This window comes from Arvicanthis niloticus, chromosome 18, assembly GCF_011762505.2.
Source record: "Arvicanthis niloticus isolate mArvNil1 chromosome 18, mArvNil1.pat.X, whole genome shotgun sequence".
Taxonomy (NCBI): Eukaryota; Metazoa; Chordata; class Mammalia; order Rodentia; family Muridae; genus Arvicanthis; species Arvicanthis niloticus.
Window position 1 is genome coordinate 30960295 of NC_047675.1, and position 22135 is coordinate 30982429.

The following is a 22135-nucleotide window of genomic DNA, read 5'->3' on the forward strand; positions in this document are numbered from 1 at the left end:
TTTTTATGGTACCCAGGGCTTTGTAAATACATGGGTAACTGTCTGCCACTGCTATATCCCTAGCCTTACCATTGCTTTAAATGCTTATCACATGTCTCATGACTTAGCAATTCTGCTCTAAGTCATAAATTTAAAAATTTAGTACATGTGATCACCTGACATCATGTGTGGAAATATCCATACAGCTCATTAAAACCCAAACCTGGGATGGTTGGACCTATAATCCTGTAATACAATCACATAGGAAGGCTAGACAGTGAGATCATGTGTTCAGGTCCCTCCTGGTCTATGTAGAAACCATGTATCCTGAAGGAAGTGCTAATTAACAAGGACAACAGGTTTTATAGACTGGGTAAGTGGATAAAGTGTGTTGTGTGCACGCCTAAATGGTGTTATACAATAAAAGGAAAAAATATTACATGTAGTGACCTAATCAGTCACGAAACCTTCTAGTTATGTTGGATTTGAGACAAGTCCCAGGATAGTAAGATAAAGTAATGTCATGTTTACTCTGAAACAGGGTTTAAGATACTGAATGGCAGGAAAAGGGCCTGAGGGAAGCATAGAACTTACTCATGGCTTATCAACCACACACCTAAAATAGATTAATTTAATTGCATGTAAACAATTCACACTAGTCTGAGTGTGTAGGTCATGGGTGGAACCATTGCCTAACAAGCACAAGTCCTAAGATCAATCCCTAGTACCATAAAAACAACCCACACTCAAGCTATCACAAATGAGATAATTGTTAAAAGTCTAGAGCATATTCTGAGTGTCTCTTAAAGCTAATGAGTGGAGACATGCTGGCAGTAGGAACTTCCATCAGTACGGTGCATATAGAATGGAAACATCATACATGGTCAGTCTCACTGAGAGGAAGGCCTTCCCTGCCCCCAGTTCAAGTCAGCAAGGACTTAATATCCTTGTAATGGCCTTGTTTGCACATCCTACCAGGAGAGGGCACAAGAAGTAATCCTTGAGACTGACTTCCTAGAGAACTGTTTCTCACCACACAGCAAATCTGTGGGCATCTCGACTCCGAATTTCACAACCTATAAGACTGTACATTTGTTACTGTTTGGAAGATAATCAGGTTGTGATATTTTGTTTGTTCCAGAGATGTGGGTCTTGTTATCTTGCTATGATTTATGGTATCCTTCTATCTCAGTCCCAACCCACCTGAGGTCACAGATACTAAGTCCTATTTGTACTCAATGTTGTTTAGAAACAGAATTCTGAAGGCAAAAAGACTTAGAGAAAGCAGATTTTCTAATGATAATTATAAATATGAGAAAATGTGAATTTGTGGAGAGAGGATACAGGATTCTGATGCAGTCAATCTTCTGTAGTCTACAGTCCCTGAAGCACCCATTTATTTGAAGAGGGTCTGGGGCTTGGAGAAGAGGAGACTGGGGATGGGGAGAAGACAATGGAAGAAAGGAAGAAAGAAAAAAAGAAAGGAAGGGAGGAAGGAAGGAAGGAAGGAAGGGAGAAAGGAAGGAAAGAAAAAAGGAGGAGCCTAGTCCAATGAAGGGTTTAAGAAGATGGGGGTACTTTGGGGCTCACACATCCACACTGTTATGAGAGCTTTTATTAACTCTAATGAAAGTTTGTCCAGAATGATAAGGAATAACACACAGAGTGGTTTTCATACATGTCTGAAAGAGCAAATGCCGAGGTCAGAAATGCTTATGTTCTTGTTGGAACAAATGATCACAGATAAATGGACTTCGTTACTTCAGAATTACCCCCATCTGCTTTTAATCTCATGCACCTTTCCTGACACAGGATGCTACAGCTCTGCATGCTTGTCCTGAGATCCCTTTAGCTCCTGGATCTTCTGGGGCAGAGTCTTGGTCCAGAACTGCAGCCTTCTGGCCTTCAGGGCTCGGCCCACAGCAGGCTGTGTGTTCAGCTGCAGATACTGCTCATCTTGGTCCAACACAGGCCAGTGGGGTAGACCCTCGCTGTTGGGGTTCCTGTGGGTATCCCAGCCAGCAAGGAAGAATGAGGGTCTCTCACCCAAAGCCTGATGCTCATATTTGGTCAGGGCAGTGGATAAGCAGACCAAGGGCCTCAGGGGACAGATGGACTGGTGTACTGATATAGATACAAGTGTCACCACTGTGTCTATTCCATGAGAAACAAGGGGAGCTGGCTAGTTTTGTATTTCTCTCTCAGATGCAAAATCTAAAGGACATAACCACAATAGTGTGACTCACCCACCTGGTCTCTGTGGGGTGAACAGTAACTGAAAGCTAGAAGGTATCTGCCTGAGTGTGCCCTGGGTTGAAGAGCATCATGTAATTAAGGACACATGCATACTAATGGAACACACCAACAATGGGGCCCTAGATGAAGACTTGACCATAATGAGGTTGAGAATGGGGTATATTCTCACCCATTTCTTGCAAAGTTGGCCCAGTACTTCATCATCCTCTGTTTTAACAGCTCCTCCTCCTCAGTGAGGTCAACTGTAGACAGAAGGAGAACAAGAGTCTAAGTGCTAGCCTCCTCATGCAGGTGCCAGCTCATGCTCTCCTACAGAAAGCACAGTCCAAGGGAGAACCCAAGACCTGGTTTATACCGTCTTCCCTCCCACTCTGAATCCAGGATCCATCCAAAGCACTAGTTGACGTTTTTTCAGGTTCATTTCTACAGCACTGTGCTCTCATTCCTTCCAGCACAAGCCAAACTAGGACGGGTTCATATTCTAACCCTAGGATATTTTAAGGGGAGCGTGGAGTTTTTTTTTTTTTTTTTTTTTTAAAGCTCATATATGGTAAACACTTGATCCTGTCTCCTCTCAGTTTCCCCAACTGGACAGAGAGCTCAATAATCCCTCAGTAACTCAACTGATGCTCCATTCAGCTCATGGAAACCATAAAAGACTCACATTTCATGCCCCAGAAATAGGAGCCGAAGACAAAGAGAACATCATCCCCATGGTCTGCCTTCGGATAGAATGGCCTGACATGCTTGACAAAGCTGAGCAGATGCTGGAACTCATAGAAGTACACAGGACCGTGGGAACCTGGAAGGGAGGACACATGTTGACATGACTTCTCATATTGAATTTATCTGTCTAACCTTTGGTGACAAGAAACCTTGCTCTTCAGTTATCTGGAATCACAGTTGAGTGGTGAGATCCAGACTGGAGCATTAGATATGGGAAACCTTTCTTAAACAGAGACCCTGGCATTCCCAGCTGAGTAGATGACAAGACACTGAGGTTAACTAACATGTTTCCTCTTCTAGCCCTGGATTGGATGCCAGCCTTTACACTAGACATGAAGATTTAGTGGGGGAAATCTGCCTGCTATCAGAGACCCAACCAAGACATGGGCCCGGCCTGGACACTACAGAGTTTGCCTGGGTTCCACAGCTCTGAGCACTCCCTGTCCTTGCTCGTGTCCTACATGTACTCACGCTGGAAATGTGCCACTTGGAGAGCAGGGATCACAAACATGAAGTCCCCCAGCATCTCTCTGAACTGTGCTTGGAGAGTCTCTGGGTCCTGAGTGTCCCCCATGTACTCTTCCATTAGCAGGTCACCACACTCAGGAGGCAGCATCTATACCAGGAGGGATCAGGAAGAATGGGTCTATGGGTAAAGTTAGAAGCTTTGAATGATCCTACATAGAAACACACACACACACACACACACACACACACACACACACACACGAGAGAGAGAGGGGGGGCGGGGAGGGGAGGGCAATTGGGAGTGGGAGGGAAGAAACATCTAGGAAAATATATGGGAACCTTCTCTACCAGGACAGGAGCCAAGATCTCTCTCACCATCTTTGCTGCTGTGCTCTTCAAAACAGCTGGCAGAGTCTCTCTAGTTATCGTCTCTATGATATGATAAAGGCCCATAATCTGGGAGGCAGAGCATATTCTTAAGTATTGGATAGTTCGGAACTACATCAAGGTACCTTTGAGTTCACACCACCCACCATTTGAGTTTATGTTCTCAGAGATTTAGAACTAGGTCTCACCGTTGGGACTCCCCAGCCACATTCATCTGTGTTGACACCAATGATGCTGGGGACAGGGTGAAAATCCTTAGAGGCCAACAGCTCCTGAGGATACTTGGGTAGGAATGTCCCATCCACCACTCCAGGAATCATCATGAAGACCTATGAATCAATCCTATGAATGTTCTAATGCCCATGAATAACCACAGCAATTCCCTATATCTTAGCTCATCCCAGGGTTCTATGCACACTCTAGGAAGAACTTTACATGATAATTAGCTTGTTTTGTTCTTTTTGCACAGTGTACTGAAAAGACCAAACCATAGAGATGATTCAGCACATTTGAATAGTAAGTAATGGTAATCCCACATCCTGTTCATCAGGTCCTCCAAGACACACAATTCTCCCAACCTGGTTAATAGCCAGGATCTCTTGTTTACTCTTTGCTCGCAGGCAGTGTATCAGGGCTTCTGAGTCTGGGGCCTCACATCCAGATAGGTTGGCTACTGTCTGTAAATGGAACAGACAATAGTTAGCTTATCCCTCTTGGCAGGGAACAGAGTTTCTTTGATTCTAGTAGATGTCATTATTCCTTGATACCACATCCTAGTATTTGTTGTGTATGAATGAAGGAAGTGGAAGTTTTCATATTTTCTCTTGCTCAGAGGTGACAGCTGGGAAAGAACATTTTCCCTGCATATCAGTTTTTTGTTGCTTTGGTGTGTGTATGTGTGTATGTGTGTGTGTGTGTGTGTGTGTGTGTGTGTGTGTGTGTGTTTGTGTGTTTTTGTGTGTGTGTGTGTGTGTTTGTGTGCATACTTGTGTTACAGATGACAATAGATATGAAAGCACATTTTGTCAGTAAAGATCAGAGAACAGTCTCAGCTATTACATGTCACCCTATCCCTTGTTCACATTTGTCTACAGCAGCTTAGCAGGCCTACAATGTTCCAGGGATGCTCTGTCTTTGTTTCCTGTATCTCCATAGGAACACTTGGTTTTCTTAAACATATTAAAACCACCAGCTTTGTATGGGTTCAGCGGATTTGAACTTGGGACCTCACACTTGCACAGCAAATACTTTTACCAGCTGGTTCTTTCCTTCAACTCATGTGTTCTTGTTAGATTTTCTTTTTATCAACTCAACACAAGCCAGGATCATCTGGAAAGAGGAGCATCAGCTGAGAAAATTGCCTCTATCTGATTGGTCCATAGGCAAGTCTGGGGATTTTCCTGAGAAATGACTGATGGAGAAGAACCCACCTCACTGTGGGCAGTGCCACCCATTAGCAGGTGTTCTGGGTTGTATATGAAAGCTAACTGAGGAAGCCATGGGTAACAAGCCAGTAAACACATTGATCCTTGGCCTCTGATTCAGTTTTGGCCTCCAGGTACATGCCTGAGTGTGTACTTCCCTTCAACATAGATTACAAGTTATGAGCTGAAATAAAACTGTTCCTTCCGAAGGAGCTTTTAACAATGGTATTTATCACAATGATAAGAAACCAACTAGGAAACCATGCATAAGTGTCTTTGCTAATGACAGAAGCCACTGGATAGAGATTTGCTATCATTTACTATGCTCAGCATACATAAAATTCACTCAACTGAACATCAGAGTATCAGAGGCATAGACTGAGGTAGCTTGTTTTCTTGAGAGCACTTACCTTGTAGACCACCTCAGAGGTGTCAGAGATGAGGCCAGGCAGCAGGGCCACTCCGCTCTGCATAATGGCTCCATGAAAGAGTCCTTGGGACATGGGGGACACAACATGGGAAGACACGCTTGTGCCTCCTGCCGAGACTCCAAATATAGTGACCCTGTCACGGTTGCCTCCAAAGTAAGCAATATTTTTCTGCACCCAACGTAGGGCAGCCACTTGGTCCAGGTATCCCCAGTTGCCTCTGGCATGCTGGTCTCCAGTGCTGAGAAGTAGCAGGAAGAGGAATTGCATGGCTGCCCATGTACTACTTAGTCCCCATCACCCAGCCTAGTCCCAGGCTTACCTGAAGAAGCCAAGGATACCCAAGCGATACTGGATGGAGACAATTACTATTTCCTCATTGGCTGCCAGTGTGGATGCATCATTCATGGAAGCCGATCCTATAACCAGTGCCCCACCGTGGATCCATACCATCACCTGGAGACAGCAACTCAGATGCCAGGAGGCCCACACACGTCCCAAACTCTCTAGATTCCCCACTAGGTTATCAGCTGCTTTGTTCTGAGCAGGTTGACCTACAGACAGATCTCCTCGGGATCTCAGGAAGTGAGCTGCAGATGAGGTGCTTTAGGCCTATGAGCATGTTTCCATTCCTGCTTCCCCAACAGGAAATCTTAGCATGGCTTAGACTCCAGATCTAAATTAAAGTAATTTTTACTCTCAGACCCATCTAAGTAGAACAAAAAAAAAAAGTGACTTTTGTGATTGCTAATCATAATGGCCATCACATCCCACTGGCAGAACAGATAACTTGCTGCTAGAAATTTGGGTGATGTCAATATTCAGCCCTTGTGCACCATCCTGAGTGAGTCTGCCAAGTTGATAAAACTATTCCTGGTTTAATCAAATACCTATACCCTCTTACATTTCAGGGTACCAGGTCTCTGAGTCACACACACACAGGTTTAGGCATCTCACCATGACATGACATGACTTTCTTGAACCCCAAAACATAAGACTACTAATAAGAGCTTAAACTGCAGTAGAGATCAGAGTTATTTTATCCCTTCTCATCTTCCAGAGAAAGCAATGAACTCTTCCCCAATTGACAATAGCCTGACACTCACAGGCAGGTTTGAGCCCTCCTGGGCATGAGCTGGTGTGTAGATGTTGAGATACAGGCAGTCCTCAGACATAGGAAGCAAGGTCATCCTCATCTCCTCCACACCCTCTAAATTCATCATATCAGTCTGCAGACACCTAGTGACAATGGAAAACAGGAAGTCTAATGTATGTGGTCATCAAACATATATCTTAGTCTGAATTTTCTCTTAGCCACTTATAGCTGCTGCTTTCCACGATGGCCTGCTAACATGATTCTTCTATAAAGTCCCTACCACAGTAAAGGCCACCAGTCCTGTGCAAATGGAAATGGAGCTGGATTTTTCAGGGAGGCCTCTTGATATATAGTGATATTCTGGGAGCTATTATATGGAGACTCTCGCAGCCTCTATGGAAATGATAGGCATTCTGTTCCAACATTCAGTCCTTATGTGTGTATAGTTTAAATCCTGATGTGGTCGTTAGTTTTGATTGTTGACTTGACACACTGTTGAATCACCAGGGGAAAGATCTTACTGAGGGATTATCTAGACCCTGTTGGCTGGTCAGCATGCCAGTGGAAAGTTATCTTAATAATACCCCTTGCAGTAGGAATACCTGCCCATGGTAGGAGGCACCATTCCCTAGGAAGGGGCTGCTGGATTGTATAAGACTAGACAATTAGTGAAGATTAGTAGGCATACACATGTCCTTTAAACTCTTTTCATCATTATGGATGTGATGCAATAAGCTGTCTTAGACTTCTGCCTCTGTGGTTTCTCACCTATGGTTGATTATAATCTGGAATTGTGACCTATAATAAAATCTATCTTTATTAATTTGCTCATGTAAGGATACTTTATCACAGAAATACAAAGGGACCGAAGACAGGACTGAGTGGACAGGACCATTCCATAGGGTAGTGAGACATTCTTCAGTTCACCTCCAAGTACCAATAAGGTACCTCCTTGTTCCACATAGTCTCCAGTTAGAATCATGTGTACGTGTCCTTAGTCAATGGCACAGGGACACAGCATTGTCACAGGGATGGTGAAGAATGGGCTCAGTCTCTGCTCCTTACTGAAGTACCTTTAACTAAGTCCCTATAGGTGCCAAGCTCTGACTCAGCAGGCTGGCACCGGTTTTCTACTATAATCCTTAGCATAATCATCAGAAACATGCACGGGAGAAGCCCCTCAGCACAGGCAGAAAACTGTTATAGAGCTGAGGTGGAGGAAGCACTTCACTGCGGCCTAGAGCACACGCCTGAAGTCCCCTGGGTCCCAGAACTTACATGGCCGGCTGTAAGGTCCCATCTCTCACACCACTCCATGGCTCAGGGTCCTCAGGAGGTGCAAAGCGCAGTGGTCCTACAGGAGGCTTGGCAAAGGGAATTCCCAGGAAGGCGTGGACACCAGATTTAGTGTCTTTTACATGGACAAAACTGCCTCTCACTTGACCTGTATGTGTGTTCCTGATGGGGCTGGTTGAGCCTTGGCCTGTAAGTGGAGAGATGTTATCAGCTGTTACCACATTTGGAAATTTCTACCTCATCATCGCCATGGTGCATGGGGAAGGTAAGCTAGGTAGTCTCTGTTCAGTAATAGGATGTGGAAATGAGGAAACAAGGGCTTCTGGATCACCTAGGGACAGAAACCTTGTCCACTGACCCTCTGGCATATTGACAGGGCTCTTCCCTAGGCAAAAAAGTGACAGGCTCAGTGCCACTTGGCATTATGAATGAACCATTGTCATTATCCAAGTTCAGTAGCATTTCTAGCCACAACCACACACAGAGAAGGGACATGTCCTGCTTGTTCTTCTGTCCCTGTTGCCTCCTCAGTATGTGGTAACCTCAGACATCTCTGATCCCTGTGTGCCCTGGTGGGACATTAGCAAGCACACAATCACCATGCTGTCATCTGTCATTCTCCATCAGCTCCTTTTCCCTCCCTGGTGCTTTCCATCCCACAAGCTCAGCCTCTGATACTGAAGACCTGGGGCAGCTCTGACCCATGTCTCCTGTCTTCATTTAGATAGTCTCACCATGCACATGCTGGAGGAGAAGCAGGAGCCCATAGACCACAACATACAGCCAACCAGGGAGTCTAGCCAAAGGCATGGTTGAATGTCAGGTCTAAACCTGTGCTGCTGCAAGATGAGAGTCTCACAGCAGGAAACAGAACACATCGGCCTGGCTCAGGCAGGAATTTGTACCTTTATGGGTGTAGGTGTGGACATTTGGTTGGATGGGGCAAAGTTCCCATTGTAAGAATTGATAAGGTAGAAGCCACAGGAAGTCAGTAGCCAGCAGGCAGGGCTAAGATACTTCTGCAGTTTCTGCTCCTTCCCTGGCCTTCTGAACAGACACAGCATGGCATCTGAAGTCCTTCTGGAATCCTAGGATCCCTGACCTCCAATATGGAGTCATCCTCATCCCTGGCTCTTTTACTCACCAACCCAATGTGGGTGCTGGTGTGAAATCACGGAGCAGAAAGCTGTAACAGGAGAAGCCCTGGGGCTCCTGTCAACCAGTACACAGTCATGATAGCAACTTAAAGAGAAGAAAAAGGACAGGGGCTTGAGTGTGCCTTTCACCCTCAAGAGTCCTCTGTGCTCACAAGACTCATAGAGTAGTGAGTCCACTCTGGAGGCTCTTGTCCCTTAAATGACCTTAGGATCTCAAATACAACACCCCTACCCCTCCCCGTCCCCAATTTGGTCATGGTAGCTTCATTGAAAGACCCTGAAATTCTGACACTTCTGCTTCCACCTCCAATGTGGTTACTCCCCCCCCCCCCCCGATCCTGTTTAGATCAACTTCACAGTCATTTGCCCATTGACAAACATTTTACCCTTTCCCACCATTTACTTATGTACTGTGTACATGTATGTATGTATGTATGTGTGTGGGCACTCATGTTCTATCACATGCATGCAGAGTTCAGAAGACAATTTGTAGGAATCAGTTCTCTTTTCACCATATGGATTCAGGGACCAAACTTAGGTTGTTATGCTTGGCAGCAAACTCTAACCTGCTAAGTCCCTTGCCAGCCCACTACCTTCCTGTTCCCCACAATCTGACTTCTTATGGACTTTAAGAAGAATGTGTATTTTGTAGCATTTAGATGGAAGGGGTCTGCAGGTGTCTATTGACTCCACTAGATCTATGATATCTTTTAATTTGGATGATAGTGTGTTTGTTTTTGTGTGACACTTCTTAAGTACCCTTTCCCTCTTCATCTCTCCTCTATGCTGTGGCTAGTGTGGTGGCAAACTCTTACTGAGAACAAGTTCAGAGTCATTTATCCCCCTGACAAACATTTTTAGATACTGATATTTCCAACAGTGGGAACACTGAACACTCAGAACATATGATAAAGCCGAAATACTGGGTTATGAACAGGAGTGTCACAATCCCAAGAACCCATCAGGATTCAATAAAGGGTACAGGGTTTTGTGGAGGAACCTGTGTGGGTGTCTACTTTAAAGAGCCATGTGTTCTACATGAGAACCAGTCTCCTTCTCTCCAGCCCTCAGCCTGGAGAGCAGGCCTTCCTCCACAGTGCTTGTCCCTCACCTGGGCAGAGAGCTGTATCAGGATAGTCAGATGGCTCCTATGAGAAGGTCACAGTAAGACCTCACAGGAGAGATGGGCAAATGCAGGAGCTTTGAATGTGACCTCATCCTCAAGATAACTGTGCTTTGAAGACTCAGTTTACTGAGGCTGCTTCCAGGGTTTCTTGTCCCTACACTCATCTTTGGATGTGCCTGGACCCTCTCCCTATTAGGTCACATTTCTTTCAGTAAAACACACTGAAATTGTGTTTTTATATGGTTTTAGAATCCACAGCCCCTGCTCTCTCCCTGTTATGTTGTGTCTCTAGAGCTCAGCTCCTACCAAGATCAACTTGCAGTCACTCATTCAATTAATAAATAATTGTGTTTACCTTTATTTTGCTTGCTGGGAGCCTCCTGGCTCAGAGAGGGTAGTGGGGGGGGGCACAGAGTAGGACTCTTGTGATGGCTTTAAAATCTGAGGGTTTCTGATGCTCCAGCTCTCAAACTGTATTGAAATGCTGATAAGAACCTCTGAGAAGACCTAAAAACTTTCTTGTTCTTTCTGAGGGTAAAAGATTGCTGGCTTAGGTGACTAACACCTGTAGCCTAACAGGGAAGGATTAGGCAATGTTGCCTTTGTTCTATCTCAGCAGGACCTGTGCTTTCAGCCCGATAATCAGAAGTTGCAGGAAGAAAAAGGGACACTTAGAAAAGTGACTATAGCATGTATTACTAAGATGTAAAAAGTTTCCTATGAAAGCTATCTAAGGGGAAAAGCGGAAAGATTCTTAAACTGGAGAAAGGGAAAAAATTCTACTAAGGGAAAAATTCTTCTAAGGGAAAAAATTCTTTCCTATCTGCTTCTCATTTCATTGTCCTCAGTACTTATACATCTTTCAGAATACATGATCGCATGTTAAAAAATTCATCACACCCTCATTCAAAAAAATCAAATCATAAATTGAAATAGAAGTTTACAACAGAGAATGTTTACATGCATATCCATTTAGGAGTAATTATTTGGCTAAACATTCATCACCTGTCTCAGCTCCGCAGGTTCACTAATGGTTTAAAACCATAACTAAGTGATTAGTGAAGGTTTGTATAAATAAACCCAGTCAATATTTTATCTTCTACCCTAGCACTTATAATAAATTGTTAGTTTCCTTTTTATGACCTTTGGTTAATTGTTTTACAACATCTTGGAATGTGCTTTGAATAGAAGAAAGTCTGTTTACTATCTAAGAGCAATTGACTGGTGACACTTGGGAGACTGGCAGAGTTCTCATTGTAGTTTTGACTATCAGAAAAAAAAGCTAATATCAGTCCCACTATAAAAGAGATTGATAATCACAGATATAATTTTAGGAATTCTTATAGGATCATTATTAATATATAAGAAAGCATCTATTTGTCTATATAGCATCACTACAAGACAGTACACCATAGATCTGCAGAGATCTGCTCCAAAGAGGTGGGCTATTACTTAGTGATTGTTATATCCATTTAATAATAACAGGAAAAGTATATTAACAGCAAGAATCTTTTCTAAAATGAATTCCCTTACAGCCTTGCTTAATGAGGTTGAACCCGTCCCAGATTCCATAATAATCTGAAGCAGGCCATCTCAGGAAGACCACTTGCTAGGTATTAGCTTGTCCTGTTATGGCTGCTGACATTTGCTCATGGACATACGCATGTGTGGGTGCGCCCAGGTCATCAATGGTTCATATATGGGGGTGAAAGGATGACTTGTGGTAAGTCCTTCCATTGTATCCATCTCAAGGCAGAACTTAGGTCATCATAATTGCAGGAACGCTCTTTTACCACACCCTGATCAATCTCATTCTTATCCATATGACCAGTATCTAATAGGACCTTAATAACTCCAACTGTGGGGTCAATCTATGATAAAGCTGATATACAAATCTAAAAATAGAAGTTTCGGAATTACAAAGAACCCTGACAGGATGTACCAAAGAATAAAGGATCAGGAGTCCATACACAATCCAATCTAACTCCTTGGAGGAAGTGTTGTGGCCATCAGTGTCAGACAGCCTTTAGAACCACTGCAAATTGACCTTGGCCCCTAATTATAATTGCCATCATAATTATCTAAATACTAACCAAGAGTCTACAGTATGCCACTATAAAACTTCTTCCTTGTGTCTCTCTGTCTGCTTCCCTGACATAACACAGCATGTTTTTTCCTGGTTTCTGTAATCAACAGGGCCCTTTGATTCAATTTCACCCCTCCAGTGCACTCTTGTCCTGTCTGTGGTCCTAGCCTTTCTAGGTAGTTGTTCTCTCTACACAAAGTTCCCCGACCAAAGAATTGCTGCACCATGAAGGCTGAGAAGTTCCCAGTTTGTCCAATCTTGGGATGAAGTAACCACATCTCAATGGATGCTGGGCATCCCTTTGCCTCTTAATCCCAGACATTTCTGTAGCTCAGCTCGGGAAATCCCCGTGTGCTCTGCTACTCACTGCACCATCACTCAGAGGCCCCGTGTTGATGATGGCCATGGCCACAGTGAAAATGTAAAACGAAGAAGACACTCAGGTTCTGCTCTGTGGAAGGAAAGAGTGAATAGGGAGAGCATGAGAGACAAATTCAAGAGACAGAGACAGATAGACAGACAGACACACACACACATACACACACACACACACAGAGAGAGAGAGAGAGAAAGAGAGAGAGAGAGAGAGAGAGAGAGAGAGAGAGAGAGAGAGAAAGTAGAGGTTTAGCTCCATGAGAATACATTCAATGACATGATTCTATATGGCCATTCAGTATAACCAGATGTAAGACCAATAGAACCATGTGTGGGCAAAGACAGGGAGCCCCTGGGCCTCTAGTGTCTAGACATATAGTCATTATAGATGACACTTTGACAGTTTCTTTAAAAGTTAAACTTATTTATCCCGTGACTGATTAATTCAACTTCAGGTCTTCAGTTCAAGGAAGAAGACACCAATCAGAAAGACTCATCCTTTAAAAAGTTCCTAAGAGCTCCATTGAAAGCAGTCACAATCAGGTCAGCTAGATGTGCGTCGACTGGGGAGTGGCTAAAATGTGTTGTGTGCATATGTGGAATGATACTGTTAACAAATGACATACTTACCTCTTAAAGAGGTTTTATTTAGTAACAGGACCAGTCACAAAGAATTTCTTTCCCATCATAAAACAGATGGGGCTCTGATGTTTTCAAATTATATGCAGCTTCCAAACTATAGCATCTGAAAGTGGTTGCTCTGGAACAGAGACCAAACAATGATTGACAAGAGAATAATAGTGAAAGAAGTAGTCTCAGACTTAAGTGTAGGTGGTTGTATATTTCATATTTTTATGCAAAATTTACCCATCTATTCTGGTAAATGAGCAAATTTGGTTGCATAGAAATAACTGACAAGAAAGGTTTTAAAAATATAATATAGATACTGAAATTCCTAAGACCATATGGTGAAGAATCTGTATGTCAGCATAAATGGTGACCTCACAGATGCATGTGTGCAGCAGGAGCTCAATACTGCATTGAGGCCCCAGGACACGTATCAACATCGACTCTCTTGCACTCAGAGGAAGAGGTCTTCTCTGCCCAGCTACTGAGCCAAGGCTAAAGGATAGTTCCATCTCTCTCTGGTATTTGGAATGTGCAATATAAGAATCATCTCATCTATAAGGTGTGCTATAAATTTACTGTCTCCACTCACACTCTCTGTGCTTCCAGGCTCTGTAGCTGCAGATGTTTTATCTCTTCTTAGCACCCTCTCTGGAGGAATAGCTGGCTATGGAGCTGAAAGCTTCCTTCCCCCAGCTCTTCCAAGCTTAATGACATAGAAGTAGCTTCTTTATGTGATCTTCACAGCCCGGTTTGTCCTCTTAATCCTAGGCTGCTATGTAACATGACTCGAGGGAAGGTCCCAAGTGCTCTGTCACCCACTGCACCATCATTCAAAGGCCATTCAATTGTGGATGGTGGAGACCTTAGTAAACATGTAGAATGGAAAAGACTCTCAAATTCTGTCTATCATGGAGGGGGTGAATCTAGCATCTTTCATTTGTAAGCAAGAAGGGAGAGAGCTACTAAAGTCTGTAGAATCATCTTCAAGGAAATATCACTAATACAGGAGCACATAATCAGTGTTGGCAAAGACATGGAGCCACTGGTGTGCTCACACATGATGTCTGGAGAAGATGCCAAATGGTGTAGTCACTTTGAAAGTCAGGTTGACATTTTCTTCAAGGGATAAATACATACTTGTGCTGGGACTCAACAAATCTATTATTGTTGATAGAGCCGACCTGAATTATCAAGTGTCTGTTCATACCTTTTCCTGTCTGCACCTGAGCTTGCTCTTTGCCTCTATGGCATCTACTATCAGATCAACTTAAATCTACACTATACCATGAGGATATTAAGAGTAGTGCCCAGAGTCTGGTGCTCCTGGGCACAGCCATAAGAGGTGAGTTGCACATACATTGTCCTCTGACCTCCATTGTCTGTCTCTTGGCTTGCCATGCCATCTGGAAGAGACCTTAGGGAGCTCAATGTCCCATTCCCAATGGAGGCTTGTTGGACCCCAAGAACAGTCAGCTTAGAACCCTGTCCCACCAATCTTTCCTAGTCTGGTCCTCCTGAGGCATAATTAGCAGAGCTGAGTTGCTCACAGGTGGTCATCTGACCTCTATTGTCTGGTAAGGGGTTTGACCCTCTAGCCTGAGGAAACTTGGGGGACTCCAAGAATTTCCTGCTTCCCCATGAAGGTGTGTGGATGCCACAAGAACCAGCTTTACACTCCCCCCACCAATTCCTTGCCAGTTGGCCCACTTGAGGCACCCTCTGCAGAGTTGGACCCCCGGATCTCCATTGCCTGGCTAATTCCACAACCCCCATATATACGTACTGATTAGTTAAGGGTCAAGATAGAATTTAGAAAAAATTACAGACTTTTTGTGTAATTGAGTGAAAATAAATATACAACATACCCAAATTAAGGGATATATTGAAGGCAAATGTAAAGTCCTAAGGGCCTACATAAAACATTTTGGAAAGATCTCACACTAGTAACTTAGCGCATAACTGAAAAGCTTTAGAAGAAAAAAAAAGGAATTACATTCAAAACAAGTAAATGGCAGAAGTAATCAAAACCAGGGATAACATCAATAATACAGAAACAAAGTACCCCAAAAAATCAATAAAACTAATAGATGGCTATTTTTAAAAAATGAGTAATTTCGACAAACCCTTATCCAAAAAATTAAAAGGAGAAGAGAGGATTTTGATTAACACAACTAGAAATGAAAAACAGGACATAACAATAGACACTGAGGAAATCCAGAGAATCATAAGAACATACTTAAAAAACCTGCACTCCACCAAATTGGAAAAGCTAAAAGAAAAAGATAATTTTCCTAGTACACACCACTTACCAAAGTTAAACCAAATAAGAGAAGCAATTCAGACAGATCTATAACCCCTAGTGAAATAGAAGCAGTCATTAAAACCCTCCCAACCAAATGAAGCCCAAGGCCCGATGGCTTTAGCAAAGAATTCTTCAAGAATTTCAAATTAGAGTTAGTGCCAGTGCTCCTCAAAGTATTCCACAAAATAGAAACAGAAGGAACCCTGGCCAATTCATTCTATGAACCAGTTACTCTGACACCCAAACCATAATTTTCTTCATAAATATAGGTATAAAAATAATCAAATACTTGCTATCTGAATCCAAGAACACATCAAAAGATTATCCTCCATGATCAAGTAGACTCTATTCCAGAGATTCAGGGATGGTTCAACACAGATAAACTGATAAATGTAATGCACCATACAAACAAACTGAAAAAAAAAAAAAACCCACATACTCATCTCCTTAAAAGCAGAAAAGGCCTTTGACATTGTCCAATATGTGTTCATGACAAAATTTCTGAAGAGATTACAGATGCACCTCAGGATAATAAAGGCAGTTTATAATAAAGGCAGTAATGAAGGCATAGTAAAGGCAAGGCCATAGGCAACACCAACTTAAATGGAGAGAAACTGAAAACAATTCCACCAAAAGTAGGAACAAGGCAAGTTTGTTTACTCTCTCCATGTCTATTCACTATAGTACTTGAATTCTAAGCTAAAGCAATAAGACAACTGAAAGATATCAAGGGGATACATATTGAAAGGGAAGAAGTCAAAGCACCTGTATTTTCAGATGCTATGAGAGCATGTGTAAGTGACCTGAAAAAAAAAATCCATCAGAACACTTCTACAGCTGATAAACACTTTCAACAAAGTAGCTGGATACAAAACAAGCTCACAAAAATCAGTCACCTTCCTATATACAAAGACAAGTGACTGATAAACCAGGGAAATATCTTTCACTATAGCTGAAAGTCATATAAAATATTTTGAGCTACCTCAAGATAAAAACTTCAAGTCATTGAAAAAGAAATCGAAGAACATATCAGAAGATACAAAGATCTACCATGCTCATGAATTGCTAAGATTCTTAAAAATCTTTTTAAAAAGGTTTATTTATGTTATTTGTGTGAGTACATTGTAGCTGTCTTCAGACACACCGGAAGAGGGCACCAGATCCTGTTATAGATGGTTGTGAGTCACCATGTGGTTTCTGGAAATTGAACTTAGGACCTTTGGAAAAGAAGTCAGTGCTCTTAACTGCTGAGCCATCTCTCCAGCCCATGAATTGCTAAGATTAACATAGCCAAAAAAAAAAAAAAAAAAAAAATCCTATGAAAAGGAATCTATAGATTCAATGCAACCCCACAAAAATCCCAGTGCAATTTTTCTTCTCAGAAGTAGAAAGGACAATTTTCACCTTCATATGGAAACATACACAAACACACACACACACACACACACACACACACACACACACACACACACACCAAATTAGATAAAACAATCCGGAATAATAAAAGAACTCCTGAAAGTATCAGCATTCCAGATTTCAACTTGTACTACAAAACTACTGATGATGATGGTGATGATGATGGTGATGATGATATGGTTGTTGTTGATGGTGATAAAGAACAGCATGCTATTGGCACCCAAAACAGACATGTTGATCAATGGAATTGAATTGACCCAGACATAAGTTCACACATCTATGGACACATGATTTTGGCGAAAAAAAAATAGGCCAAAAGTAAACACTAGGGAAAAAGACATCTTGAAGAAATGGAGCTGGTCAAGTGGATGGCTGTATGTAGACAAATCCAATTCGGTCCATATTTATCAACCTGCACAAAAATCAACTACAAATGAATCAAAGCCACCACCACCACCATCATCATCATCATCAACAACAGCAACAACAACAAACCAGATACACTGAATCTGATAGAAAAGAAAGTCGGGAATAGCCTTGAACTAATTGGCAAAGAAAAGGAGTTTTGAACAGAGCACCATCAGCACAGACACTAAGATAACATTTAATAAATGGGACGTCATTCATTGAACCGAGAAGCTTCACATGGCAGAGGACATTGTTATTCAGACAGAGACAGCCAACAGAATGGGATAAATGTTTACCAATTACACATTTGTCAGGGGGTTAATATCCAAAATATATAACGACCTCAAGAAATGAAATTCAAAGAAGCAAATAACCCAATTAAAAATGGGATACAGATCTAAACAGAGAATTCACAACAGAGGAAATTCAAATGGCTGAGAAACACTTAAGAAATCTTCAACACCCTTAGCTATCAGGGAAATGCAAATCAGGAGTACTTTGAGATTTCATCTTACACCTGTGACAATGGCTAAGATTGACAATACAAGGGACAGCTCATGCTGGTGAGGAGATGGAGTAAGAGGCACACTCCTCCACTACCAGTGAGTGTGTTTAATAAGGTGTACAGGCCTTACTAAATCAGTGTGGAGGTTCCTAGGGAAGATGGGAATCAATATTCAACAAGATCCAGCTATACCACTCTAGGCATATACCCAAAGATGATTCATTCTGCCACAGAGACACGGACTTGCTCTACCATGTTCATTGCTGCGCTATTCATGATAGCATGAAATTGGAATCAACCCAGATGACCCTCAACAGATGAATGGATAAAGAAAAGTGGTACATTTGCACAATGGAGTATTACTCAGCTGTTAGAAAATATTACATTCTAAAATTTGTAGGCAACTAGATGGAACTAGAATAAATCATCCTGGGTGAAGTATCCAACCCAGATCCAGAAAGCCAGATATTACATATATATTTGCTTATATGTAGAAATTAGCTGTACAGTCAACGATAAGTAAACTACTATTCATTGAACCACAGAGGACAGGAATAGAGAATGAGACCAGATGGAACAGAGTGGTCTCGTTAGGAAAGGACAATGAAATAGATCAGTATGGATGGAAGCAGAGAAGGAATTGGAGGTTAAAGTGATGAGGGTGAGCAGGGGTGTTGGAGGAGGAAGACAGTGAGAGACAGACAAAACTAAAGGGTATTTTAATGGTAGTATGGAAATCTAATACAGTAAAGACTTTCTAAAGTATATATGTACATGATGGTGGCCTAAACAAAATTGTCAAATAATGAGGGAGACAGAGTATCAGCTGGCCATCTTTTGTCACCAAATGAAGCTTCAAGTATCAAGATTAAATTACATCTAATTCAGTTGTAATTGGGTGTTTTGGCCCGAGCTGCTGCTCCTGTCTGAGGGTCAGGGTCTAGCAAGAGAGAGAGAGTGGGGATGGAGAGGAAGAGATGCGAAGAATGGAGACAAGACAGAGGTTCTGGTCAAGTCTCGTTTATTGAAGGGAAATCTGGGGTATTTATATGCTTTGCCATGTGCCTTGTAGGCATGGATACCGTGTGTGCCTTACAGGCATGTATGGCGTGGATACCACGTGCACCTTGCAGCTGGGGGCACTAAACAGCAAAACAAGATATGTGGGATAAACAAGACGTTTGTCAGAGTGTGCTCAGCTGTTGTAGGCTGTTGATAACAAGTCTCTTGTCAGAGTATATGGCTGGAGATGGCTGCAAAGATGATAGACGCTTCTGCTACGAGTCGGCTCCCAACAATTGGGTTGTTAGCCAAAAACATTCCATGGCAATCCCCCAAACAAGCCAGGCTGTTTCTAACACTATAGTTTACTCTCCACAAACTGACAGCAAGGTCTCACTGCTGAAGATGCAAGGCCCCCACAAATGGAGGACCTCACCCAAGCCTCGGGAATTTGCGGCCACCCATTAACTGCAAGACACCAAACTTGATGTAATCAGCAAGAGGCATATTTTAATCAGTATACTGAGGTCAAGACCTGTAGCCCACGCAGGGGCAATGGGGTCTGACCCCCGGGCTTTGGAGACAGAGAGAATTTAAAGCCCAAAACCACAACTCAGGGGGGGAAACCACAACCCACGGGGAGTAAAGGAGGGCTATTGGAGAGCACCTGTGGAAAGTCCCAGCCCATTATTCAGTTTGTGACAGGGTACAAGGAACAGGCTATTCTCTAAGAGTCTATACGTCAGCAAGTTCCTGGTATCCAGGGTGCACAGGCATGCTAACTTGAACTCCCAGCTCAAACCCTATTCAATTTATCTTATGGTCAGTTTTTTAGTTCCTGGTACCCATAGAGCTTGTCACGCTGTCCTGAACTCCCAGCTCTGAACTCTTATCTTACTTATTTTGTCTTGTGTATAGCTAGTTTCCTAGGACCCAGAATGCAGAACAAGCTGATCTGCACTCTTGACTCCATCTATGGAAGGTTTAAAATTTTTTAACTCTTTCAAAGACAACACCCAAACAAGTCATTGAACCCAGAGCTCCAGCTGGTGCCCACATAGAGCCCTCACCCCAACTTTCAGTGTCTTTGGTACAGAAGGGTTCCCTTGTGTGATACTCAAAGAGCCACAAACACTAAACCAGCTCCAAACCCTGTGATCTACAATGCAAGTTCTGTTAGGGCAACGGTGGCACCTAGCTGTAGAAGTGACCAACCAATATGTGCTTTTCCTTAAGGTCCGTTATTTTGATACAGAATCAAGGTCATCATTGGTATAAATTTCTTCTATTGATACAAAAATCTTAAAAGTACAAGGCTTGGACCCAGTCCTTCTATCATGTCACCACAAACTCATCTGAGATGTCTAAGCCTGTGAGTTAAGGGCCAGATAGCAAATTCATGGTTCTGACCTTATTGTTAGGGTGTTTTCAGATAATTTAATTATAAATAGATGAGAGTAGTTAATGGACAACAGTCCAGATTACTTTACATAGAGTAGGTATGCCAAGATGTTAGAGGTCCTGATTTAATCAAAACTTAGAGCCTCTTACCTCCCAGAGCCACAGGAATCTCTCTCTCTCTCTCTCTCTCTCTCTCTCTCTCTCTCTCTCTCTCTCTCTCACACACACACACACACACACACACACACACACAGAGGTTTTAAGCAGCTCACCATGGGTTGATGTGACACTCTTGAACTCAGTAAGGTAAAACTACTAATCAGAGTCTACACTACAATGGAGCTCAGTATTATTTTGTTCCTTCCCATCCTCCACAGAAATAAAGGACCTGTTCCCAATGGCCATAGCCTGACACTCACAGGGAGATTTGAGCCCTTGTGGGCATGGGCTGGTGTGTAGATGTTGAGATACAGGCAGTCCTCAGACATAGGGATGGGACCCATGGTCATCTTCATCTCCTTCATAACCTCTAAATTCATCATATCAGTCTGCAGACACCTAGTGAAAATAGAAGCCAGGAAGTCCAAGGTATGTGGTGGTCAAATCTATATCTTAGTCTGAATTTTCTCTCAGCCACCTATAGGTGTTTTCTTGATGGCCTGATAACATATGGTTCTCTAAAGTCCCTACCACAGTAAAGACCGCTAGCCCTTTGGAAATGAAAATGAAGCCATATTTCAGGGAGAACTGTTCATATATAGTAATATTCTGGAGACTAGTATATGGAGACTTCTGACAGCTTCATTGATAATGATTGGCCAGCTCTGAGGTCCCATCTCTCACACCACTCCATGGCTCAGGGTCCTCAGGAGGTGCAAAGCGCAGTGGTCCTACAGGAAGCTTGGCAAAGGGAATTCCCAGGAAGGTGTGGACACCAGATTTAGTGTCCTTCAAGTGGATGAGCCTGCCTCGGACCTGGCCAGTGTATGTGTTTCTGATGGGACTGGCTGTGTCCTGGCCTGTAAGTAGAGAGATGCCATCAGCTGTCACTAAATTTGGGAAACTTTACCTTGTCATCACCATGATACATGGGGGAGATAAGCTGGGTCCTCTCAGTTCTGCAGTAGGATGTGGAAACAAGGGCTTCTGTATCACCTAGGGACAGATACCTTGTCCACTGACCCTCTTGCAAACTGACAGGGCTCTTCCCTATTCAACAAAGTGACAGGCTCAGAGCCACTTGGCATTATGAAAGAATTATCATTATTATCCATGCTCAGTAGCATTTCTAGGTACAACCACACACAGAGGAGGGACATGTCCTGCTTCTTCTTCTGTTCCTGTTGCCTCCTCAGTATGTGTTAACCTCAGACATCTGTGACTCTCTGTGTACCATGGTGAGACATTAGAAAGCACACAATCCCATGCTGTCATCTGTCATTCTCCATCAGCTCCTTCCCCCACCCCCTTGACTTCCATCCCACAAGCTCAGCCTCTGATTCTACAGATCTGGGGCAGCTCTGACCCACGTCCCTTCTGCTCACTAAGATAGTCTCACCATGCTGGAGGAGAAGCAGGAGCCCATAGACCACAACATACAGCCAACCAGGGAGTCTAGCCAATGGCATGGTTGAATGTCAGGTCTAAACCTGTGCTGCTGCAAGATG

General features: G+C 43.0%; 1 protein-coding gene across 5 annotated transcripts in view; it reads right to left on the reverse strand.

Annotated features, from left to right (window-relative positions):
- Nucleotides 1-1576: 1576 nt before the first annotated feature.
- Nucleotides 1577-22135, reverse strand: part of LOC117723169 (pyrethroid hydrolase Ces2a-like) — a 30226-nt gene continuing 9667 nt past the window's right edge. For 2 of the 5 annotated variants that reach the window (XM_076915731.1, XM_076915732.1), the window contains 11 exons: nt 8043-8247; nt 6775-6907; nt 5991-6124; nt 5651-5909; nt 4395-4493; nt 4005-4145; nt 3805-3885; nt 3433-3577; nt 2900-3037; nt 2405-2477; nt 1577-1982 (listed from right to left, as the gene is read on the reverse strand). In XM_076915731.1, coding sequence (XP_076771846.1) covers nt 1796-1982; nt 2405-2477; nt 2900-3037; nt 3433-3577; nt 3805-3885; nt 4005-4145; nt 4395-4493; nt 5651-5909; nt 5991-6124; nt 6775-6907; nt 8043-8247 — 1595 coding nt within the window. In that variant the 3' untranslated portion in view covers nt 1577-1795. Of the gene's footprint in view, nt 1983-2404; nt 2478-2899; nt 3038-3432; nt 3578-3804; nt 3886-4004; nt 4146-4394; nt 4494-5650; nt 5910-5990; nt 6125-6774; nt 6908-8042; nt 8248-8794; nt 8950-9204; nt 9303-12796; nt 12881-13434; nt 13565-22135 lie in introns of those variants that run through there. The other 3 variants (XM_076915730.1, XM_076915733.1, XM_034522616.2) reach the window with 3 other exon arrangements.